Here is a 26,291-nt window from a genome sequence, read left to right as displayed (position 1 = left end):
CCTTTTTGAAATATAAATTGTGTGTAGGCAGAGAGTTCTAATATGAGACCCATATGAAGGGGCTGATTTATCTGTGTTTGAATTCAAATTTTTGGAGTGATGCAAATTTTTTTGTGCATGAATATGAATTAGGGCTTACAAAACTCGAAAATTAGATATTTCAGAAAAAAAAGACACATTTTAATATAAAACATTGGCATTAAAAAGCTTGTAAGTTCATGTAGAAGTCAAAGGGAGTAGTCCAAGGCAAAATTTAAGCTTTTTTTTTTTTTATTTGAATTTTTTTGAGTGTTTGTAGACCCATTGAAAATGATGAGTAGAATAAGAATAAGGATTTCAGTTTATTTGAAAAGATTTGCCTCCCTGTTTAGAAAATGCGCAACTAACTCTCTATTAAAATGTTTTATGCCTTAATATTACACATGTATAAAATATTCCACTTTAGAAACTTCAAACAAAGTTTGTACTAATTATGCTAAGTTCAGGTCATAAACAAAATTTGCTTTTCCATAAACTACTCACTCACTACACTGTACTTTTTCCAGAATGTTTAATTAGGAACGTGAAAAATGACATCTAGATATCTAGATATAACATAACGTTTATGGAAAAATCAATAAACAAAGGACAAGGACTAAATGATTACACATTTGAAGGAAAATCATGCAACCTTAGATAAAAAACAAGAGTGCCAAATTCTAAAGGAAAGGCAAATACTTATTAAAACATCACTGAAAGCACAATTCATAAAGTAGATAATTATTGGCATGTTTTGTACAGCCATGCCATATAAAACCAGAACATTTAATGAGAACCTTCACATCCCCACAGCTGAATCGATCGCCATGAAGTTGGCTGCTGTATTCCTTCTCGTGGCGTTAAGCTGCAGCTTTGGTAAGTTTTTGTGTACTAGCTATTCTAATGAGTGGTAAAAAGTTTATATTAAACATATTCTCTTGCCTACAAATCTTTATCAGCAGTTTGCAAATAGTGCATACAGGGTGATATTCAATTTCATGAAAAAAGTGTTTCTTCTAATTGAGTTCCAATTTCCAAACTGACTTTTTAATAGATAAACCACAAAACACATTTTTCTAAGTTTGGGCCAATACCTAACGCACACATATGTCCATCTTTGTGACTGGCTGCTTTAGGCAATAACTTGTGTACAGAACCAATGGCAACACTGGGCAGTGTCATGTTACGGGCATGTAGGTGCAGCTATAACTGAATGTATTTTTCTACCTGACAAACCTCCATGGCAATGTTAATAGGTAGCAACGTGTAAGCATGTTTGTGTTAGTGCTTCTCTTGCCACTCTGTTAACAGTATGTCCATGGTGCTGCCTGTCAGCTGTGCAACTGGAGCATTGCTCCAATAGCCAATATATATTAGTTCTAACAGAGGTGCTGAAAGGCACTAACATGGTACATTGTAAATTATGTATTATGTATGTATAATAATTATGTATAATATGTTTTTAAATAATTACTTTTGAGGCTTTTTGAGCAACTTTCCCTGCAGCCTTGTACTTTCATTCAATGACATTTCTTGGTAACTTCTATTAGCCCATTACTGTAAATTGAAGTAGTGACCACATTGTCCTCTCTGTATATATGTAAGCTTGATCAGCGTGTTGATGGCTAGCTCGAGGTTAATTTATGTCTTGAGAATCCGCTTTGAGTTATTCTATTGCCAGACCTTATATCAGAAACAGTAAATTCAGTAACTCATCGCCTATTTCAAAATGTTCATTTTAAGAGGGCTAAATGTTCCTGCTCATGTCACTATCCTCTTACCATATACAGTTTGTTTTTCTGTTGGTTGATTATGTTTTATTTATACGACATTGTGCTATCTTATTTACCTTGCCATAGGATCATGCAATAAAGCAAAAGCAATGGGTCTAATAACATTATACAAGTATTTTGAATAGCCTAGTATATTCTGTGTAGTTTCACTGCACATCACAGGTACATTTTTCTCATAAATTCCAATATTTAAGGACTGAGTAACTTTATAATAAACAAGACTTAAGTCAAAGCAATGCAAGTAAATATTGGATTGTTGCTATTGGTTAAAGCATCCACATTAATGATTTTTAAAGACCAATGACAAAATAGTTTTAGGTGTCAAATGGTAGTGATGACATTTTAATCTTTTGCACTCTTTTTAGTAAATTATCCTTATAAATAAGTCTGTGAAAAATGTATATGAACACTGCTGAAATGTATGTCCTGTATAAAGGAAAAAAGAGGCATTCATCTATATAGAAATATTTTAATAACCAAATATATAATGAATATAAAGTATGATGCTCAGTACAACATTCTAACCACTTTAAATGAAGACTATACTTTTCATCTAGAATGATATAAATTAGGCAATGTGATTAATTTCTGGACCTAAAAACTTTGCAAAGAAAAATGTCATAGTGTACATAAAACCTGGTTTGTGTTTAAATTACTGTACTATACTGTATATACACAAACATTACAAAACAGTACACAAGTCTACATTAACATGCAGCCTAATATAAGACTGTCTATGAGGTAAATAGTAGTGCAAAAACAGCAAAATGTACTTTCTACTGCAATTAGTGAATTATATGTTAATGTGCTCTATATTTCAGAAACACAAGCATCTACTGTTTCAGGGAACTGCCTTGCCAGTCTATTGGAGGTTTGTACAATTTTCTTTTCTTTTCTTTCCAACATATTCAACATGATCTGTGAAGTTTTCATATACACCTTTTATCTTTATGTCTTTGTCTTCTGCTAGACAGTATTGTTCTACCCTTTTTGTTGACTTGACAATACACTTACAGAATATGTATCTCTTCCCTTTCTTTCTCTGTGTATTTTACTGACTCTATATACACACACTTGTGTCTCTCTTTCTGTATATTTTTATTGTTCTCCCTTTCCAGTTTCTTCTTCTTCAGGTTTTTCTTCCTATCTGTTCTTTTCTATCTAATGCATGCATCATTGACATAACAAACACACACATTGGCAGTGCAGAGATTAATGATATGATTTAAGAATAAAAGTAAAAGTGTATGATATGGTTGTACCAAGGCAGGGCACAGACATCATTTTGTCTCCACTCTAGTTTGTTGCAACTTGCACATTTTTATTATTTACAGTCCAAACTGAAACATTTTAATGAATTATATAAACCTGTAGTTAATTATAACCAAGGCATTTTGTGACAGCCAAGGTTTGATATCAGGATGCAACACCTAAATCAGTAGTTCTTAGTCCATTCCCAGTGCATATTTGTAAAATGCATTAACGGTTTGTTAGCACATTCCTAGTTCTAATACTGTTTAATGCTTTGCTTTGGATATAGTGTTCTACATGACCTGCTTGTGCATAATCATTTGCCAGTTCACAAATTGCCAAACAATTTTATTAGTTTGATCAGGTTTTGTATACATTCTTTCTAATGCAAACTGATAATTTGCTGTGTTTTACATCATAGAATGGTGCTCCATCACTTATTCTGAAGCTTGGAAATCTTCTCTGCAAATACCAGCAAGCAAAGGTAAAAAAATACATAATTTAACCAGGCAAAAAAAATCACTACATCAGCCTGATTTAACCTAAAAGTATACTTTCATATAATCTCCATATTTGTTTTCCCTTATTTCCTTTTCCCTTTCCTTTCCTTTGCCAGATCAAGGAGTACAGTCAAGTAAACCCTGTACCCATCCACCTCTTCTTCCAGCCTTTTATCTTCTCAAGCTGTATGTGTGTCCTTACTTTGTTAAGATGAAGTACACCCTCTATCCATGCCCTTCTTACCCCAGGGTTTGCAGATCTGCTTCATTTCTTCCTTTTCCATGTGAATTATACCCACCTTTCTTCTCCCAGCCTTTGTAGGAATAGAAAGTGCGTGATTTTATTCTGTGGTCAGCTCTAATCTCACATTTTGATAAACCTTCATTCAGTTCTCTGCCAGGATTGAAAATGAATTTTCAATTGATTTGTAATGATTACATTCATTACTGATTCCTTCTGTTTAGGAGACCCAAAACCAGAGCTTATTCGTTGCTTTCATCGGTGAGCTAAAGGTGGTTCTGGTAAGAAGTGTTTGGTTTTATCTAATATCTTTAGTACCATTTACACGTTCACAGCATGTAAAAAATGAGAAAGCCACTGAGTCCATGCACCATTTCTGAGGTATCACACTATCTGCAAGTGTATTTTATTTTGCAAATTAGTATTAACCAGAATCCTTCCCAGGGTTTTAATTAGACATGTAATATAGCATTGTTCCTTCTGCAACCTTCCTAAGGGCAAAGACAGATGTGGTGCTTTGTTGCCTGCGGGAAGTATCCCTGATGGTGACAAAGCATTCAAAAATACCTCTTCCTCAGGATCCAATAGAATGGCCATATATAAAACGATTTACATGTAGTGATCCTAGGAAATCTTGCAAAAAATGCTTTCTTCCAACCTATCTGTTTTTGCTCTAATAGAGATCTTCCAAGGGTTTCTGTTTCTATTTCAGCATTCTGAAAGAGGCTCTATAAGGAAAGCATCAGATTATAATAGTGAATCACAGCAAAAAAAAAAAAAAAAGAAAAGAATATTGTTTATAGCATAAAGTGACTTATTGGTGATTTATTAATCATGTGGTCATGTATTATTATTATTGTTCAGGCAGAAGTTGGATGTTCTATGGATGATCTTTTGGGGAAACATGTAGTAAGTATTTTATGAACAATCTGAATTGATCTCCTTTGCGTGTCGTGTAATCAGTTACTGAAATAAAGTAAAATAATTAGCAAAGCCCACAATATATTTCAAATAAAAAATGCTGTCAAATATTGTACATGCAAAACAGAATAGCATGATTAATATTACACTTATTGTGTTCCAGTATATATCTTTTATAACTTTCTGTTATAGGAAACAACCATTGATAATGTTGTGGTGATTGCAGACAAAGTTGCCCTTGTCCTGTTTGATATCATGGTGAGACAATTAAGAAATACATACAATAATAATGAGTAATAATTTCCTTTAATATTTTATTACTTTACAGCTACAGATATGTTTGTTGATTGCAGGATGATTTTGACAGTTCATAACTAAAGTTCAACTTAATTTTGAAAACCACACAAACTATCTCCCCTTTATCTAGTGTAAGTACTGCATAAATAGATGATTATAAAACTTACCACAGGATTACTGTAGGCGCAACAAACTATGCTAGCAGTTTTTACTATCTGTTACTGCCTCTTAACAAAGCATAATGAGAATCAAGAGCATGTGTAGCAATCCTCTCCCAATATAACAGAATGGGGACTATAGCATTGTGTCTAAGGTCATGGCTAGGTAAAAAGGGGATAGCAATAAGTATGCAGTTTGGTCTGTAAAAAGAGAAAATGCACTATTGATTGAGTAACAGCTTAAAGTGTTTCTCAATCTAATAACCCCTAAATTTGCTTTCATTATTCTAGCTGTGGAAGACCAGTAAAAGCCCCCAGCTTACTAGTTGTTATGTGCAACTGAACCAAGACAAGCTTTCCTGATGTTATTAAATAAAATATAAATGGTATACAGTGCTCTGTAAAACTTGCTAACCAGGCTAGCACCCCACATACCTGAAGTTAATAATCTGGAACTACTGCCAGTGGCTCCCACTTGCTTATAGATCAAGCCCTTCTGGTGCAATAAGGTTCCCTTTTAAAAGCACTTTACTTAGGTTTTCTTCACTACTCTGAGCCTACCGAATGTTTTCCATGACTAGCAAAATATACTCAAAGAGAATTAACCTCTACCTACCTCTTTTGAAGGGGAGAACTGCTCATGATTACTCACGTGACTGCCTGTTATCTCTGTAGTAAGCTATTACAGGTTCTGAACAAGCTTATTGTTAATTATATGCAGCAAACAGAAAGACCAGTCTCCACTCGCTGGGCCTTGCTGAGGAAGGAATACAGCCTCAAGCATTATGGTGGCTCATTATGGTCCTTTCACCAGTCCACCTTTCATTTATTTCAAGACTGAGCACCTCTGCTAGAAATGTCCAAAGCACCACTGCCCAACAGTGGCTCTTAGTCTGCTCAATTGCTCCATAGATATATAATTTAATCTGACCCTTAAACATAAGGTATGAAATATATTTGGCCCACCATTGCTCTAAGGGATTCAGTAAGGCCTAATTTTAAGGGTTGCCCTCTAATGGGCAATTCTTAAACAAAACATAAACATCACATTACCCAAAGAACAAGTTAATCCTACATGCGACGCTATAATAAACACATATCCTGATGTGCATTCTTGCTGTTTTATAGAACGGATTGCCTGTTACAACCAAGTTTATGAGAGTTGCATGTGGAACACTGGTAAGCTTCAATCTTCGATTTATGTATTTCATACAAAGAATTATAATAATCTTGGTGAAAATAATAATAGGAATCTGGACTCAGAATAAGAAAATGTTAGATTTTAGCTTTCACCTGCAAATTTGGGTGGTGGAAAGCAAATTAAAGGTATATGCCAGTAAAAAAAAGGGGACGTTGTGTTCAACCACTAAATTTTAAACTATTAGTTGGGGATGCAATGACGCTGTGGCCACAAAATTCATATAGACACCAACGAGTGGTTTCCTGCTGCAAAGCATCTGATTGGCTGCTATAAACAACCTGTCCATTTTTTAACCAACCTGTGATGTTTTACTCGACTTTTTACACAGCATGGTACATATACCCCTAAGACATTATGTGTCCACATCCAGCGGGTGTGGTTTTCAGATTATACATACTGGCTGACCTTATTTAGAATTTGCTGCATGTATGCTATAGGGACTTGAGACTGTAAGCTACAATGGGACAGATATACACTTAGGGGCATATTTATTATACTGTGTAAAAAACGGTGAGAAAATTTGCCACACATCGGCAGGCTTCGCCATGTAAAAACTTTTTTTCTTCCACCGGAACTTATGGAAAATAACGGCATAATATCCGGCTTTCAGAGGTGATCTTTTCCATTTATTTTACACAGCTTTTTACTCAGCTTTTTTTTTGGCGAATTAGTTTTACATAGCATAATAAATACCGCCCCTTAAAGTAACAAAAGAAAAAGTTTAACCTGCACAGACTCACCCCCTCTTTCTGTGCCTTCGGGAAAAAAATAAAGATGGGTGCTGGTTAGTTCAGCACAGTGCTCCACTCTGCGTAACTATAATACTAAAAAAAAAAAAAATGCACTCCTTCTGCTAAAAAACAATCCTTTATCTTGAGTTTAAAACATGGAAAAACCCTCAATCATAGGCTAATGAACAGCATGAGTACTTTGTTTTAAGCATTAGTGAACGTTGCCATCTACAGGTCAAAATACAGAATATTAATATACTTAAAACCAATGAGATAAAATAAACATCAGTGAAACCAAACGAAAATAGAGAAACAAATGATGATAACTTAGGCTCTATTTACAATGGGGCAGGGACTGATGTGAATGAGGAACAATCTCTGTAAAGCAATGTGTAACACGGAGATATTTCACAAATAATGCATAATAATAACTGTAAACGTATTTTTTGACATTAGGAAAATCTTCTATCAAAAGTTAAAAGTATATTGGTAAGTAAATACAATATTTGTAACAAAGGTTTGCATAATCTGATATGTATTTTAATTCTTATGGCTGAGAACATTCTTTTCATTCAGTGGTAGAACATAACTCCCCAAAGTAGACAGCACATGCTTAATTACAGACGCAGGACAATTCTCTAATAACAAGCCAGGCTACTAATGTATAAACAGTGCTGCACTATGAAATACTTAACAATTAAAAAAACCTACCGTATATACTCGAGTATAAGCCGATCCGAATATAAGCCGAGGTGCCTAATTTTACGTAAGAAAGCTGGAAAAACGTATTGACTCGAGTATAAGCCTAGGGTGGGAAACAATATGGTATCAACAATGATATCTTAAGAGTACTACCCCCTTAGCTCAATCAACAACCAAGCTAAAACACAAAGAGTTGAAATCCTTCAAAACTATGGTTTATATAGAATATAAAGTGCAATGTCTAGTGCAGAATGGGACAGGTGAGGATGGTAGATGAAGATGAATTCGGGAGTGGGCCAGGGCACTGGAGGGTCTGGTTGGGGTGTGATTTGCACACAAAGGACAGAGGGTGCTAGTCTGGAGGGACCCATGGCACCCGATTCGAGTATAAGCCGAGGGTGACTTTTTCAGCACATTTTGGGTGCTGAGAAACTAGGCTTATACTCGAGTATATACAGTATGTAAATATTCCTTTGCTTTAATACGTTTTCACACGTGAGCCACATTCAGGCCTAAAAAGTGTTGGTGAGCCACACAAGCATTGAAAGGTTCCTTGAAGATGCAAAATAGGGGCTGTGATTGGCTATTTGGTAGTCCCTTGTAAACTGCTGGCCTGCAGGAGGCTCTGCTTGGAGTAAAACTGTGTCTCTGTTCCTCCAAAACTTGCCTCCAAGTCAGAGATTTAAAACTAGGCACCTATTTTAAGGCCAATGGGAGCAACATGAAAGGGGTTGGGAAGCAACATGTTGCTCCCGAGCCACTGGTTGGGGATCACTATGTATTCATTCAGAAATACACAGTATATTCCAACATCCAACAGAATAGCCCATACTCAATAAAGATATAATATTTACATATTTTTTTCCTTTTCTATTCTGCGTCTGTCTTCATGTTAGGAAACAGTCAAAAAAACCTTGGATAACGTTGTGGTAAATATCACTTTAATGTTATATATTTTATATTTAAATGATACATTTTCAACCATGTGGTTGCCAGTGTTTATGTGTTTACTGTGTTTTGTTCCCTCATTGCCTTTAGAATAAACTGGGAATCCAGCAAAGACCGCACCATTAATCAGGACAAGCCATCTGATGTAAGTTGCAGCTCAGCTGTGTGAATTAGTACCATACATAAATAATCCATACGTAGAATGCAGTTACGTTTTACTTTAGCACTTTTAATATTTGTAGAACAAAAAAAGCATAAGCGCAATTACTTGATTTTTAAAGGAGGCATAGCAAAACCCACACTTCCCCCCTAGGATGCATGGGCAAGCTCCAATTAGAATCCTGTCTGCCAGTGCTATGGTAACCTATTTTTCTAAATTAAGCAGATTATTCACTATTAGCCTCTAGATAGTTATATTTTTTGCTGTTCGTTTTTGAAAACAGGACTGAATAAATTCTATAATTTGCTTAATAACATCTCTACTCCCAGATTGGGATCTTTTGCACCTCTTCTGTGCCAGTGGCATACGAGCTGTCCCTTTCATGCCAGAGATAGACCATAAGTTTTTTAGAATCATAGAATTGATCTACACATTCATAATTTATATTTTATTAAAAAACGCACATAGTATTAATTATTAGGCTTGCATAACTATCCTCTGTAAAAACCAACAGATGAATTTCGACACGGTGTGTTGTGTTTCCTACGAATACTGTAATCAGGAAAAAAGTATTCTGCAAGGAATCGATTTGTAGAGTTCGTTGCCTTTAGTATTCACTTCTGATTTAAAGACATATACAGTGATCCACTTTAAAGGAGAATGCAAGTCAAAATTTAAAAAGCATACTGCCCAATAGTCCTCCTATTGTTTAGTAAAAACGCCACACTTTTGGCTCACCTAATCAAATATTTACTCAGTCACACTTACTTCACATTTTCTAGAAAAGGCAGCAATCTCTAAAAAGGTATTCTCCCTTCCTTTCCCTCCTTGCTTCATACTGCACATGTGTTTCATTCCCTCCCCCCCTCCCCTCTGCCAGATCCGCTTCTGATTGGCTGGTGGGCATGTGTAGCTCAGAACAGGAGACAGGATCAAGTTACACACATGCTCAGAGAATAGGAAGGCTGCCGCTGGCACCTACAGGAAGGGGAGAGAGATTTCAGTGATGTCACTGTAGTCTTCACACTGCTGTAGGCTGCCAGCACCATATCTCAGAGAAGCAAGCAGGGATCTGGGAATTTAGATATGCAGTAAGTACTTAAAAAGAATGCCTTTAGACTTACTTTTAATTTATATTAACCTTTCCTTGTCCTTTAAGGAGCCAAAATGGACAGCTCTCTCTCTTGGTGGACAAGGGTTCCAAAGACCAATAGACCTTTATTTCAAAATAGAGATTTTGTGACCCTGTAACAAAAGGCTTTAAGTAAAAGACAATATATAAATATTTGATTACATTTATTATATTTAAAAAAAAAATATTTTTCAGACAACTTCTTGAAGAACATCTGTTACAGAATTTCCGTACTGATGCGTTGCATTAAATGATTGAAATGACTATTCTTGACCTCTTATTGCTGTCCAAGTGTAAAAAAAGCTCAAAAACTTCACAAAATGAAACATTTGTACTGATGTAAAATTATACTATCTTCTAATTTTAAACTCTAAAATTCAAGAGATCATTTACAGTGTACAAATATCACCAGTTTGGCAGTTTATGGTAAAAAAAATGTGTCCATGATGTAAACATTTATATCACACTGTAGGTGTCCTAATGTTGAGCCTGGCTAGGTGATAGGTAATATAAAGCAAATCTAGATGACTTATTATAAGATGTTAGTCAGGGCAGGCAGTTGTTCAATGGAAACAGATGATAAGGGGCAAAGCATACATTATGGGGGTTATGTAATAAAAAGCACTACATTTGCCCAGGAGCAATAACCCATAGCAACCAATTAGCATGTAGAATATACTGGTCACATGTTTAAAAGTAAACATCATATTGGTTGCCATGGGTTACTGCTTCTGAACAAACGTAGTGGCTTTAACTACATATTATTGTACTGCAAGACATGGCTAAAGGATAGGTTTTAATATAATAGCCAGGCAGACACTAGAGGGGTCATTTACTATGTGCAGGGCAGGGTGCTAAATGCAAAAATGGGCTTTGTGCTCTCTCAGAGATCGCCTGCGTGTGCCCAGAGATCGCCTGTGGTTGTATGCACCATGACCCCTATGATCTCAGGGGGCAGCCCTTAGCACTTAAATCACCAAATTTTCTATTTAGGATTACCCAATGGCACATACTAATAAAAGTATATTTTTATAAAAAAAATTGTTTATTTAGATAAAGCAGGGTTTTACATAGGAGCTGCTTCATGCATTTCTATGCATAGTTTTCCTTTAACTCATGATTATATGCTGCAGAATGCATGGGTGCAGAGATAAAACCTGTGTCTCCCTCACCCACTATTAGGCCAAAATGGAAACCTAGACGATTTATTATTTATTAGTCATCCGGCCCGCAGCCCCCTCTGTGTGGGCCCCCCACCGGTCTGGCTGCTGTGACTGCTTACCTTTGTGTAAACTTTAAATAGTATCAGTACTCAGATTATCTGCTCCCCTTCATTGTTCACACCTCAGATTCAGGCTGTAATTCCCTGTATTGTTTAATCCCCTGTACTGTTCACACCTTTTAGTCCCTCCATTGTTCACACCTCAGGCTCAGACTATAAGCAACCACATTGTTCACCTGTTCACACCTTAGACGTGCCAGCATTGTGTCACTGTATGGCACACACTGGCAGCATAGGGCAGACATACTATGGCACACACAGGCAGCATAGGGCAGGCAGAGTATAGCACACATAGGCAGCATAGGGCAGGCAGAATATGGCACACACAGGCAGCATAGGGCAGGAAGAGTATGCTGCCTGTGTGTGCCATACTCTGCCTGCCCTATGCTGCCTGTGTGTGCCATAGTATGTCTGCCCTATGCTGCTTATGAGAGGTAAACCTGGCAGGGGTTTGTTCTGGGAGTTTGTTAGCATTTGGAAATAGTCATTATATAGTCCCTAAGGTGTGTAATTATGTGCTGGGGGTTGCTGTACTATCCACAGGGGAGAAGGAGACATATGGATTTAAGGGGGTGTCTTAATATGACATAATATAATTCTTTCACATATGAATGAAGGGTGATATCCATAGAGTGAGTGCAAACCATTTGGGTTTTTCCTGCACTACCACCATTAATGTGGGTATGGTCTTAAAAGCTCTTGTGATAACATGGGTGTGGTTTAAAGTGGGTGTAGTTTGAAAAAGTGGTCAAAACAGGCTTCCATTATCGGCCCTCCATAAAGTAGGCCAGAAAGATTCCGGCCCTTGGTACCACAGAAGTTGAACAGCACTGTACTATGGCACCATGTATGGCATCACTATAGATAGAGCACTCATTAGGTGATATACTAGGGGGCTGATTTACTAACCCACGAATCCGACCCGAATTGGAAAAGTTCCGACTTGAAAACGAATATTTTGCGACTTTTTCGTATGTTTTGCGATTTTTTCGGATTCTGTACGAATTTTTCGGATCCAATACGATTTTTGCGTAAAAACGCGAGTTTTTCGTATCCATTACGAAAGTTGCGTAAAAAGTTGCGCATTTTGCGTAGCGTTAAAACTTACGCGAAAAGTTGCGCATTTTTCGCGTAAGTTTTAACGCTACGCAAAATGCGCAACTTTTTACGCAACTTTCGTAATGGATAGGAAAACTCGCGTTTTTACGCAAAAATCGTATTGGATCCGAAAAATTCGTACAGAATCCGAAAAAATCGCAAAACATACGAAAAAATCGCAAAGTACCGATCATTACGAAAAAAACGCAATCGGACTCCATTCGACCCGTTCGTGGGTAAGTAAATCAGCCCCTAAGAGTCATGACTATAACGCACATTATAGCATCATAACAGGGAGAGTATGGATTAGTTTTGTAGGGACTTCTATGGATATAAGGAGCAAAGTTTCATTTAGGTGGAATGCCTATTGGATTTCAGAGATTCACTTGCAAGGTTAGCATCAAGATCAAATAGAGTGAAACTGGGGTTGAGCACTTTATTGCTGTTCTATGGCTATTAGCTAATACAGGCATGGTATCCCTTATCCAGAAACCCATTATCCAGAAAGTTCAGAATTACGGAAAGGCCATCTTCCATAGACTCCATTTTAAGCAAAAAATCATATTATTTTTTTTATTTCCTTTTTCTCTGTAATTATAATATAGTACTATGTATTGATCCCAACTAAGATATAATTAATCTTTATTGGTGACAAAACATACCTATTGGGTTTATTCAATATTTAAATGATTTTTAGCATACTTAAGTTATAGAGATCCAAATTACAGAAAGATCTGTTATCCGGAAAACCCCAGGTCAAGAGCATTCTGGATAAAAGGTCCCATACATGTACACCAATATTTTCATCTGCAAAATTCGTGTAAGCTAAGGAGGCAATGACATATATATTTTAACTGCTCTTTATCTCTTGATGCACTTTTTTTTTAATTTCATCACACAATGATTAGCTGAAATTAGAATGTGTTAGTTCCATTACAAGGGACGATTCATTATCTTATTTTATTGTATCTTCATTATTTTCATTGTTCCAGTGTGTTCCAACAACTTGTTTCCACAGTAAAATGCTGATACATTTTCAATTAAGGATAACAGTCTCCTTGAAACAGAAATCTCAACTCGGGATTCCTGGAAAAAAAAAAAAAATATATATATATATACAATGCAACATATGGTCCACACCAATTGTGAAAGAGTAATCAATGCAGGGTGCGAAAAACTCAAACTACGGAGCGTCCATCCATTAACACTTTATCTTCCAACCACTCAATAATTTTTTACAGCTTTTTGCCAGCCTGGCAAGTAGGAATTGGAGAAAGAAACCTTTATTTGAGGACATTCAATAAACACAAATACGTGGAAGTAGGGTCTCAATGTACGAACCAGTTGCTCATTTTCATCGAAACCCTCTGTGGTAGGGGATAATTATGTGCCCCAAGGCAAATACCCACACCCCAGATAAAGCATTTTGTATCACTATTTTGTATCACTATAGTAACTTTTGTACACGCCAACTACACTGGTGATACGGTTGGGGTAAGCAAGGCATCAAATGGGTAACTGAGATCTGAGGAAGAACAGCAGTTCTTTTTTTTCATTATCCTCTTAACCAAAACACTGTAAATACTGCCTCTAATTGTCCATTTGCTAGTTTGGCCTTGTCTTGCGCTTATTCAAAGGCATTTTTAACAAAGGTTAAACATTAGAATTTGTGAGCGCTAAATACTGATGTTTAATTGATATGTTTCTAAGACATTTCATACAGTTTGGCAGAAAAATTACTTGAAATAGATGAAGAAATCTGTACGTGACTACAGAACATGGTTCAAAAGCACATCAGGAAATGCTTATTTATATCATGTAAAGGACTTTTTTACTTCGAGAGAGCTACACGGTAACGACTTACCTAGATCGTAAGATTTTTGATCTGGATAAAACATGCTCCCCCTGGCCACAGATTGTGAATCTTGGATGTGGACTGACACCTTTTAAAGCCAGAGATCTCCATCTTTACTTGTCAGAACCAGTAGGCAATGAGTGCAAGGCATCTGACCAATCACTTCTAAAATCCAATCACCCTAGGAGTGATGATACAGGAAACAAATTCCTGCTGTTCCCCACCTATCCACAGTACCCCCAACGTGCTCCCTTTGACAGAATATGCAAAAAATATATGGTTTTTAGGGGTCCACATACTCTTGAGGGCACTTATGACACATAAAATGCATGCATTGTGCTTAGTATTATCAAAATTATAATATAAAAATAACATTTTGGAATTCCTTGCCTTTGGTGATATTAACTAATAAATGTAAGAAAGCATTACATGATGTGTAACTGCTCAAGGTTCCCAAGGTGATTAACCCATGGATGGAGTTATTTATCTAGGGAGAAATCTGGCCACCATGTTGAGATCAGCGTGGGACATTTTTTCTTTTCTGGCTTAGTGGGTTCATAGTTGTTTTTTGTGCTTTGGTTCATTTCACGTGTCCTTATGAAGCATTTTGATAAGCAATTAGCATGGATATATAATCCAATAAAATAGCTATTCAAAAATTATAGCTAAGGTTGTATTTGCCTGTAATTAATTTATTTACTATCCATTGTAAGGAGATTAAAACAATTTCCAAGCTGCCAGCTTGATGAGGAAACATCAGATGATAAAAACGATGTTAAAATTTCAATGCTTTGGCTATTAACTACTGTAATATGTAGTGTAAAAATGTGCACAACTTAAAAACTGCAAATGAGATGCCTAACCTAAAAGAATAGAAAGTCCAAGATAATGCCTATAGCCTGCTTGAATGTTGGAAAATTAATATGGATTAATTATATCCCACTTTCATATATAAAGAGCATTTTGTTATTTGCTTAATGCATGCAATGGGCAAGTGAATCATTTTAAGGCTGGATTTGATTTATGTTACACTATTTCATCCGCAGTTCCAATTTTACTGTGCTTTTTTTACATGTATTTGTACTTACTTGTTTTGGGCAATACAGTAACTGCATTTGTTGCTGTAGCTCATTCCATTTGATCCACAATATGGCTTATAAATAAAAGTGCAGAACTCTGTATACCTGCTACAATCAATCTACAGGAAAAAGTGAAGAAGAAAAGTTGGCAGTTAGTATAACTCAGGGCCAGAACTAGGGGTAGGTAGAAGAGGCACATGTCTAGGGCACTACATTGGTGGCTGGGAACAAGGCACAAACCTCTTCTGTCTGCCTTATGCTTGTTCTGGCCCTCTAGCAACTCTGGGAATAAGCAATCAGGCAGACAGGGGAGTTGCGGAGTGGTAATGACAAGCTAGCAAAGTTATAAAGCTATGGCGCACTGGCGTTGCCTCATGGTGTAAAATCCAGTATAATTAGATTAAATAATTGAGACACTTGCATCGTTTACACTACACTTACACTATTTTGTTAACAAAGGCAGTTTTTATATAAGTATCCAAAGAAAATCTTGGCTTCAATGGACTTTGTCAAGTCCACTGATAAATTCAGAATAGCCTTACATTAAATATATTACTTTATATTAAATTAAAAACATTTAAGCACATTGCATTGATGGCTGTGTCGCATTATTAAGGTTACAGAGAACAGTACACAGTATTTTTTGGACAAAGCTGCTCCATAGACCTTAAAAGCTAGAGGCCGGTAACTGAGGCACAGAGAATTTCTGAAGTCCTCAATGTGGGAACAAAGGAAATGACCCAATGTGAGAAGTACTGTTGATTCATAAGGACATCATCCTTAAAGGGTAATCTAAATCCAAAAAATTAAACAAATGAAAGTTTTTTTTTTCAGAGTAATTCACCATCATTTTTAGCTGTTTCTGGGAAATTTGCAGGCTTTGGCTTGTCTGAGAATTAGCAACCCTAGCTTTAACTTAATCTAGGAAATGCATAGACAGTTAGGGCCATCAAAGAAAGCTGCTGATCTTAAGCCTGTCTAGCAGTATAAAACTGTTAATATATCAGAAGTTATTAAAATCTAAATGGAATGTAAATTGCAAAAGAAAAGAACTCTAAATGTTAACATCAATGTATTTTTTTTAGATCCACTTTAAGCATTAAAGGGCATTTCCCTATTATATAGACATTGCAGCTTGCACAAACTACCATATTTCAAAATTCTCTTATTGAATTATATTATAAATATATTTTTTCATGAAATGCACACAAAGAAATACTGACCCTTTTCCCCTTGACAGAACAAGATCCTTTGTGCTTTACAGAGATGTCAGTCTTATTCTTCCTAAACAAATATAAATACATGGTAGAGAAGTTGGGGATATCATACAGCTCATGTATTTGGACATTTTGATTCAGTGGGGAAATACATAAAAGGCTTTATTTACAATGCCCCACACAATGGTCAAAGTTAAAAAAGGCAGTTTTTCTACTTTGCCCACAGTATGGGGCATAGTGAAATAGACGCAGACCTCTGTGCTCTGTTTTGGACTGTGATTGAATGGCCCCTAAAACATATAGTGCAAAATAATGTAAATATAAATATAGATTAACTTTATAGGATACATCAGGCTTGTTGCCTAAACTGAGACTATACCAGCCATTAGTGTTTTTTTTTCCACTTTTTCTCATAGCATCGCATTTATGAACCGACATATACTATAGTGCTTGAAAGTAAACCCTTACATTTTCAATATTTATGCATAAATATGATATACAACTGTATCTGATTTTCACACAAGTCCTAAAACTGGAGATCAAAATAGAACTTTATGGCTTGAATGAGCATTAGATCCTTATCCGATCTGTGGTTGCACATAAAATAACCAACTGAAGAATTGTGAAAGCAGAAGAAAGGTAACCATCATGCCAGCACAGTATTTCTCTGGCATGTCCAGAGTTAAACCTGGAAACATTTGGCTTTGTGTCCACAAGAGACCCTTAATTAATTAAATATGCAACAAGGGACTGTGGAAAGGTGACACATTTATCTGGGTTAGAAGACAATTCGGATCCAGGCCAGTTGGGCAGGGAAGTTTGGGCAATTGGTTTCTTTGATCTGTTGATCAAAGAAAGGGAATTGTGGACCTAAGAACTGCAGGGGGTGCAGCTATGAGAAAAATATGGATTATAAAAAGGGATCCATATCTCCTTTGCTTTAGGGTTTACATCCTCATAAATAACATATTGGTTATGAGGAGGTCACGTGCTTCCTAATGATACCAAACAAGGCCAGCCTATACCCACCAGTGTGAAGGAATAGTTTCTGGGGGACTGGAACATGAGACACCCCTCATGTTTGGTATCATTCTGATCACCCATATATGGGTTAAAGCAATATTGGATACTGGCAAGTGCCAATATTATATGACAAGAAACTGGCCTGAGAATTGCAGCCCTCTAAAGGGGGTTACAAGGGACAAGTTCCTGGACACTCCCTCCTCATGCATACGGTAATGAGAAAGGGTCCCAGCAGGGGATAAAAGGGCAACAGACCCAGTTGCTGACAGCTCATAACTGAGGTCCCAAATCTATTGGGGTGTGCGCCCAGGTTTCTAAACTTTTGCCTCAGAAGGACACAAAGGAAATTCTTGGTAACTTGGCACAGAGAAACCCTATGTATGTTACTTGGTAACATACATAGGGTTTCTCTGTGTTTTATTGCCTTTTATTTAATTTACTGTTTTCAATGTTATGTGTATGTCTCTTTTGGTAATATCTTTGTAAATGCACGGTTTACTCTTGTAATGTTAAATATAAAATGTAATAAGTTATGTCCTTTGGCTCTAAAGACTCACATGCTTGTATGAATGCTTGGGCCTAAAATGTATTAACTGCTTGACTGTGTGTGTAGAGGTTAAGTTGTCTGAGTAAATGCTAATTAACTAGTTGACTGCTAGCAGGAGAGGCTGCAATTTAACCCTTTGGCTAATGGAGTGCTTGTTGAATGTAGAAGTTAACCCTAACTACAGTGAGAGATAGTGTGTGATACATTTGTGTAAATAGTACCTGTTGTAGAGAGCAGGGAGATATTCAGATTAGGTTTCTATTGCCTGTTAACGATAGATGTGGCAGCAAATAGTTATTTGGGGCAGTGGTGTGTTTGGGGGTGTCTGGTGTCTGACCTGTGTGAAAGGTGACTGAATGTAACCCCTTGTTTCCCTGTCCTGGTGTCACGTGCATCTGAGAGTGGCCCTCTTGCAATCCCTCTTGAAATCCAACTTAACTATGTAATTTTTTAGTATTTAAGATACTTACAGTGCTGCATGACACAGCTCACACTTATTTGAATAAGTGACTCCATCTATGCCACACAGTTGATTGAAGTCTTCAGTACACGGCTTTTTCACATCATCAGGTTTGAACATGCTGCAATCAACCTGCTCAAAGTAAAAATAAATATGTTTGCTGTCAGTAAATAATCTGCTTAAACCTAAACCTATAACATAGCTTCCTTTTTGACATGAGTTCATTCCCTTGGGATTATGTAGAAAAGGTACATAAACAATATTTGAATTTCCAAAAATAAATGTATGTTTTTTATACAGACATACCAAATTTTACAGACTGAAGGACACCACAATAACTTCAACAAGCTATTTTGCAAGATCTCTTATGCTGAGTGTAACGCTACCTCCTTCCTCCCTTTGTTTGTTTGTAAAGTTTTGTAAAGTGATGAATTCTGGGACTTGAAGTCCCGCTGCTTACTGTTCACTCAACAAAGGAACAAGATATGGCTGCCCCCACAGAAACTGATTGTTAGCCCCACCCAATCCTTAACACCGTTGATAAGATGATCAGCTTTTCACATATGCAAAAGTCATATTGCAATGCAAAACCTGCTTTTTAAGTAAATTACCTTTGCAATACATTTTGAGGGAGACATAGTGGCCTCAAAATATCAACCTTAAGTGCAACTGGTTAAAATGCAAATATTCACATTTTTAGTGCAAATATAGTCAGTCTTTGGTTCTCACACTAAGGATTTATGTGATCATATATTTGCCCTAGTTAATAGTGATGAGAAATCTGCCCCATATTACTTAGCCAAAAACTTCATGAAACTACAAAAATGAATGCAAAGTATTAATGTCAATGGGCGTGTTTTTTTTGCAGCTAACTTATTGGGGGGAATTCACAAAAGTGGTGATGAATCGAGAGAAAGATAACTCCATTGTAATAAGGAAAGAGGACAAAGGTGGCCTAACTGTAATCCTTAATAAGTATGACTATTTAACTGAAGCCCATAGACAACTATCCGATAAAGAATCCTACCAAAAAATCTTTGAACATGAACTTGACACTCTCCTTTTTGAAGCTCTGTCTTTCAACGTTATAGACGAAAAATAGTTTTCCTTTCTTAAACCTGAACAACCAAGAATAGCGATATTTCATTACCTACCCAAAATACACAAAAAAGCGTGCCCTCCCTCCAGGAAGACCTATCATAGCTGGGATAGGCTCCTTGGGAGAAAATTTATGCGAGTATATTGAGTATATTTTTTCTTACAACCACTTGTTCTCAGATTACCCAGTTATCTGAAAGACAGTGGACACTTAATTCATACTCTTAATTCTTTTCAGTGGAAACAAGGACTTTATCAGTGGGCCTCTATAGATGTAGTTTCTCTTTATTCTTGCATTCCTCATCATTTAGGCTTAGAAGCCATAAGATACCATCTCACCCAGTATAGCACCTACATGGACAATGTAATCACTTTCATTTTAAGAGCTATTACATTTTTGTTAACACACAACTTTTTTCTTTTTGACAACAAATTCTATTTACAGAGCCAAGGAACGGCTATGGGAGCTAAATTTGCTCCTTCTTATGCCAACCTATTTTTAGGTTGGTGGGAAGAAAGACATTTATTTCATGATAACACATATCACGAGTATATTCAGTACTATGGCCGCTTTATAGATGATATTATTATTATTATATGGTCTGGTAGCAAATGTCAATTTAAATAATTTCTTACAATTCTCAACACTAACACTTACAATTTAAAGTTCACTTCTGAGATGAATTCTCATTTTCTAAACTATTTGAATACAACATTATTTACCAAAAACGAACATATTTTCATGATTATTTTCCATAAAGAATGCTCGGCTAACACTACTTTAAACGCCAAGTCAAGTCACCCTAAACACTTGATACAAAACATACCATTTAGTCAGTTCCTACGCCTAAAGCGCATCTGTTCAGAAGATGATTTTATCAGCAAAGGATTTATTCATGAGACTAAGAGAAAGAGGATATGCACAGAATACTTTGAATTTGGCTTTTAAGAGAGCTGCAGCCACTAATAGGGAGAATCTCTTCAAAAGATACAAAATGAATGATTTTAATGTTACTTCTCCAGTTGAAAAACAATGTACACAAGACTCGACAAAAAAGAAAAGAGATGTTTCTTCAACTACTTTATCCTGTGTTCTCACCTATAGTCCTCAGTTCAACATTATTAAGAGGATTATAGATGAGAATTTAGTTATTCTTAAAACTGACCCTATATTGTGGTCAGTTTTAGATAAAGGATTCAAATTTATACCCAGGAGAACTGAAACCCTGGGGAATAAGTTATCTCCCAGCTTTATTCAATAAAAAAAAACAAACGAAACATGGCTCTCCACAAAACGGATGTTTTGTTGTGGTTCCTCAAGATGTATTACATGTAACTATGTAAAAAAAAAAAACGGATACGTTTCAATCCACTGTGACACAAAAAACTTACTCTATTAAGCACTACATAAATTGTAATACTAAATTAGTTGTTTATCTTTTAACATGCAACAAGTGCGGTAAGCAGTATGTGGGTCAAACCAGTAGGAAATTAAAAGAAAGGGTTCGTGAACATGTGCTTAATATCACTGATGATAAATCTAATACACCAGTAGCTAGACACTTTCAAGAATGTTCAAACAGATCATTATCTTATCTTTCTATTATAGGCATAGACAGAGTTTTTCCTAGTCCTAGAGGAGGTAATATGGTATTGGCTCTTATTAAAAAAGAGACTAAGTGGATTTTTTATCTTTACACACGCCAACCCGATGGCTTAAACTTTGACTACGATGTTTCTTGCTATGTTTAAGTTAATTATCATCCTTTATGTAGTTCTTTATTATGCAAACAATTATCTTCAGAGTTGTGCTATATATGAGATTGACTATCCTCTGTTCTTATAAGATCTGACTTAGTTTAATTAATACATATTATACATTTTTTGAGTTTAGTTTATTTACACCTATTTTGATATCCTTGGAAGATCATTATATTATATTGTTAAACACTAATGCTTTTTTGAAGCTCTGATAGTCTCCAAATTAACTTTAACCTTTTGTGATTGGTGGACTTTCTTTGTTCAGCCATTGGCTAATAACATATCATGTGTGTCCAATTTACCTTGTACAGCCATTGGCTAATTTGCCTTTCAATACTTGTTGTCTATGTCTTTGCATTCAGCCTATGATTAAGTATCATACGGTACAAAACGCATAAGGCCATGTAGCATCTAGTGTTAACTAAATAAACTTATGATTTTATTTCAATTTTTGGAGTCTACTGCCTGATACTTTTTTTTCAAGTCCTGGAGTGCCTGCCATTTTCAATTTTTGGATTTCCTAAATGGTCCCCTCAAGCTGAAGGTCTGGGGCATGAGCACCCAGGCCCATCTATACTTTCGGTGAGATAATATATATACTAAATAACTTATGAGCATAATCCTAAATGTTTGTTCTAAAAACTTTTTATATATATAAATAATATATATTATAAAAGTAAAAACTTTTTAGATATAAATTGAACTTTTCAGTGTTTTACTTGTTTATAAAATGTTAATGAGGCTTTTTGCACCTATTGTTTTAGGGTGAGACAGAAACTTGTCCCCTAACAATAGTCTACTAATCCCCATTAATATGTTAACGATCCCCCAATGGGGCCCCTACCTTAGGTCTGAAATGGAGACTGGGTGAAACAGAACAAAACAGAAGAGCTTAGAATTGATCTAACAGAGTTACGCTGAGCTTTACTCCATTTTGAAAATGTCTGGAAAAAATGCTGTATAAATGTCGTTTAAACGACAAATTCACAAAAGTGTCTGTAAACTGTCTTTCTTTCACCAAAAACGGAAAAGTGGCGGTTGAGTCGGAATTTAGGCGGATTTCTGTTTGTGAATCTGGAGAAAGTGTTTTCCACCACTTTTACTCCAAAAAAGGGCTATCTCCACTTTTGTGAATTCCCCCCTCTGTCTCTCTCCCTGCTGTGACTTTTTTTTACCAGAGTAACTTCTTTTTTTGCAGCCATTGGTGTCAATATGCATTTTTTCCCAGCCAAACTTGGCAGAACATTTTGTTCATCGCTACTAGTTAAGTAAATGTACTTTTGGTTGAAAAGGAATAATAAAATAACCTTATATCCAGGAATGTCACAGGGTCCACCATATTTGATATCAATGCTTGTATTTTGCTGTCTGAAAACAAAACCATTATTGATATTAAACCATTATTGATATTAAACTTTTATATCATGAACTGAGGCAGTCTCCTCAACCCTAATGCTTTGTTTGTGAATCCACACATTTGGCTCTACCTAAGCTGATCAGAAAACCCTGCACTGACACTGATGAGCCCCAAAAAAGAGCGAAACCAGTCTGTAGTTGGGAATCTGATCAGCTATTATCCTGGCTTCTGCTTTAAAAACCCAGTGGGTGAGCTTTAGCTTATAGGATTAACCCATGAAAAATGTATTCCCAGAATTCCTTTTGTTTATTTCTTATAGCTTGATTTTTCATTGATTTGTTAGTGTGCTTACTCAATCTAAAAACTGTTTAACTGAGTAACTCACAGCATGAGTGTTGTTTGAAGAACTCTAAAATCGTTATAGCCTTTGTCCAAAATCGCAATGACCATCTAGTTGGGGTATTTGAAATATTTACAGCCAACAGTCCTCCCCAGATCTTACACTTTCTGGACTTAAAGGGATTCTGTCACAGGAAAACATGTTTTTTTTCAAAATGCATCAGTTAATAGAGCTTCTCCAACAGAATCCTGCATTAAAATCCATTTTTCAAAAGAACAGATTTTTTTAATATGTAATTTTGAAATCTGACATGGGGATAGACATATTCTTAATTTCCCAAGTGTCTTCAGTCATGTGATCTGTGCTCTGCTAAACTTCAGTCACTCTTTACTATTGGGCTGCAAGTTGCAGTGATACCACCCATCCGATCATCAGAACAATGGGAAGGTAGCAAAACAGCAGCACACTTACACCTGAATTGCTAAAAATGCTTCCATGCCCCTTCTAGTGGTAGATTTGAGAAATGCACTCAATACTAAAACAGAGAAGAAACAATGGCTTATCTGAAAGAGTTTAATGTGTAGTTTTTAAAAGAAATTACATTTCTTTGTTCAAAAATTAAATTTTAAATGGTATAATTAATTATTTGCAAAGTGAACAGTGTAATATAGTAATAAAAATCATGACAGAATCCCTTTAAGGCCAGGTTCCACAGTTTCTTCCCCTGAAGCTATTTGTATCATTTAACTAGCAATTGCAGAATAAAGGGTTTTTAGATTTGACACTTGACTAAAAGGTTAGAATATTTCACCATACAACGATACAGTTTGTGATTTTAGATTTTTACTAATTTTCAAGCCAGCTCATTTGATTAAATTGCATCATTTCATGCATTTATTAAGACTGTTGATTTAACCTTCCAGATTATAAGGTTAATGTTTTGAAGACTAAAATTGTCAGCTCCACTTGAAAGCCACTGATATACCCATATTTTCAAAAAACATGAAATAAATAATGGGACTTACAGGCGGACAGCACACAACCAGCATTCGTTGTCATAAGATTCTCCATCTGTTCCGCACACAGGCTTATAGTCGTTGCCACACATTGTGTAATCATCTGGCATTATTTTATATATATCACAATTGAGCTGCTCGGAAAAAAGTAAATGTAATTTAGTGCTACAATTTGGAAGATTATTTCGAAAAACATATTAACAAAAACATTATTTTAAAAAACAATAATAATATAGCCTCTCCATCAATCCCTTTTTGCTACATTCGCTGACACTAGCAGAAGGCAATTAAACCAGGAGTGGAGGTCTAAACCAGGAGTGGAGTGCTATCATCGTACTAGACAGCTGGTTTATTAAAGTCCATATGGGGCACTACAAGTGATTTTGATTTACGTGTCATACAGGAAATTACAGAAAATAATAAAGTGTAACAGGAAAAGACACTGCTGTGTATAATAATTGTATGATGTAACATAGAATGTGGGTATGCATGGTACAGGTATGGGATCCCTTATCCGGAAACCTGATATCCAGAAAGCTCCGAATTACGGAAAGCCTGTCTCACATAGACCCCATTTTAATCAAATAATTCAGATTTTTAAAATTGATTTCCTTTTTCTCTGTAAAAATAAAACAGTGCTTTGTATTTGATTCCAACTAAGATATAATTAATGCTTACTGGATGTAAAATAATCTTATTTGGTTTAACTAATGTTTTATTGATTTCTTAGTAGACTTAAGGTATGAAGATCCAAATTATGGGAAGATCCCTTATCCGGAATACCCTTGGTCCCGAGCATTCTGGATAACAGGTTCCATAGCTGTACAGTGAAAAAAGAGCTGCATGGGAAGAGAATTGTGCATGGTAAATGAACTGTGAAACAGTGTTTGCATGAACAGCCTCAGCCCTGTGCAGTTTTTATAACGCATGCAGCATTTACTGATGAATTTACAATGGAAACTCCACAAGCAGTGGATGAAAAAACTGAAAGAATTTGTTAGTTCAAGCACTCTCACTATTGGTGGAGTCATTTGTTTATCAAATGTTCGAGTCAGCAACAATGATTTTGGAAAGGAAAGTTGCAGAAAGATGCATGAATTCCATCTACCTGTATTTTCTTCTTAATGGTACAGAATAAAAAAAAATAATATTTAAGAAAATATTTCTTTTCACATAAACCATTTACATTCTGAATTTAAATTTCATCATAGTTGCCCTTTAACTTACCCAGTATAAATCAATATTAATGTCAAAATGATTGTCTTTTTTTATGTTTTTCAGTAGAAAAGGCATGGTGTTGCAAACAACCCTTGTCAAGAGAACCATAGTTTCTATAATCTCATAACTGTTCCTCTTATATTATGAAGGCCACATCTACATTTATTTTTGCAGTATTAAGTAAAATGTAAATGATCGCTACACACTGATAGGTACAGCAAAAGCAAACTAGACATATACTGATTGAATTAAAATAAGATGTATACATACATAGTACATAGTATACAAAGTTGAAAAGGGGCACGCATTTAAGTTTAAACTTTCCTCAAGTCAAACCTGCCAAACCTATAGTTGATACAGAGGAATTAAAAAAAATCCTACTTGACTCCAAAATCAATCCAAACTTTTCCCTAAGCCTGAAGTCAGTAAGCTAGTTTACAGGAGACTTCACATCTCGTCATTTAAAAATCTCTTTAGTCCTTTAATGTCCTTTAATGTGTCTTCTAATCTTAAGGAATGTCCTTGCATCTTCTGGAATGATCTACTAGTTCAGTGCTGTCCAACTTCTGTGGTGCCGAGGGCTGGAATTTCTCTAGCATACATAGTGGAGGGCCGCTAATGGAAGCCAGTTGTCACCACTCCCCTTTTTTAAACTGCACCCACTTCAAACCACACCCATGTTATCACAAGACCATGCCCACATTAATGGTGGTAGCGCAGAAAAAACCCAAATGTTTGGTGCTCACTGCAGGGATATCAACCATCATTCATATGTGAAAGAATTATATTATGTCATATTAAGGCAAACTCTTAAATCCGTGTGCCTCCTCCTCCCTTGTGGATAGCACAGCAACCTCCAGCACATAATTACACACCATAGGGACCAT

General features: G+C 36.0%; 2 protein-coding genes across 4 annotated transcripts in view; one reads left to right on the top strand and one right to left on the bottom strand.

Moving 5' to 3' along the window:
* The first annotated feature begins 803 nt into the window (after positions 1-803).
* Positions 804-13,537, top strand: LOC116409720. Of its 3 annotated transcripts, none has more exons than XM_031898829.1 (11): positions 804-894; positions 2,633-2,682; positions 3,484-3,546; positions 4,028-4,084; positions 4,668-4,712; positions 4,917-4,982; positions 6,308-6,358; positions 7,568-7,600; positions 8,710-8,742; positions 8,852-8,906; positions 13,426-13,537. In XM_031898829.1, the coding sequence occupies exons 1-10, from the start codon at positions 846-848 to the stop codon at positions 8,885-8,887; spliced, it is 483 nt and encodes a 160-aa protein (XP_031754689.1). In that variant the 5' UTR covers positions 804-845; the 3' UTR covers positions 8,888-8,906; positions 13,426-13,537. The 3 variants fall into 3 exon arrangements, with proteins under 3 accessions (XP_031754689.1, XP_031754687.1, XP_031754688.1); XM_031898827.1 differs by lacking the exon at positions 13,426-13,537 and adding an exon at positions 10,249-10,321; XM_031898828.1 differs by lacking the exon at positions 13,426-13,537 and adding an exon at positions 10,081-10,242.
* LOC100494615 (ovomucoid) overlaps positions 13,375-26,291 on the bottom strand; it is a 25,309-nt gene continuing 12,392 nt past the window's right edge. The window contains exons 5-10 of the mRNA XM_031898826.1: positions 24,196-24,320; positions 22,781-22,841; positions 18,625-18,746; positions 16,591-16,651; positions 15,377-15,486; positions 13,375-13,519 (exon numbers count right to left, since the gene is read on the bottom strand). Of these exons, the coding sequence (XP_031754686.1) occupies positions 13,474-13,519; positions 15,377-15,486; positions 16,591-16,651; positions 18,625-18,746; positions 22,781-22,841; positions 24,196-24,320 (525 nt within the window). The 3' untranslated portion in view covers positions 13,375-13,473. The remainder of the gene's footprint in view (positions 13,520-15,376; positions 15,487-16,590; positions 16,652-18,624; positions 18,747-22,780; positions 22,842-24,195; positions 24,321-26,291) is intronic.

Source organism: Xenopus tropicalis, chromosome 3, assembly GCF_000004195.4.
Source record: "Xenopus tropicalis strain Nigerian chromosome 3, UCB_Xtro_10.0, whole genome shotgun sequence".
NCBI classification, from domain to species: Eukaryota; Metazoa; Chordata; class Amphibia; order Anura; family Pipidae; genus Xenopus; species Xenopus tropicalis.
Note: the sequence above shows the minus strand (reverse complement) of the source record. Positions and strands in the feature narration are given on the sequence as shown.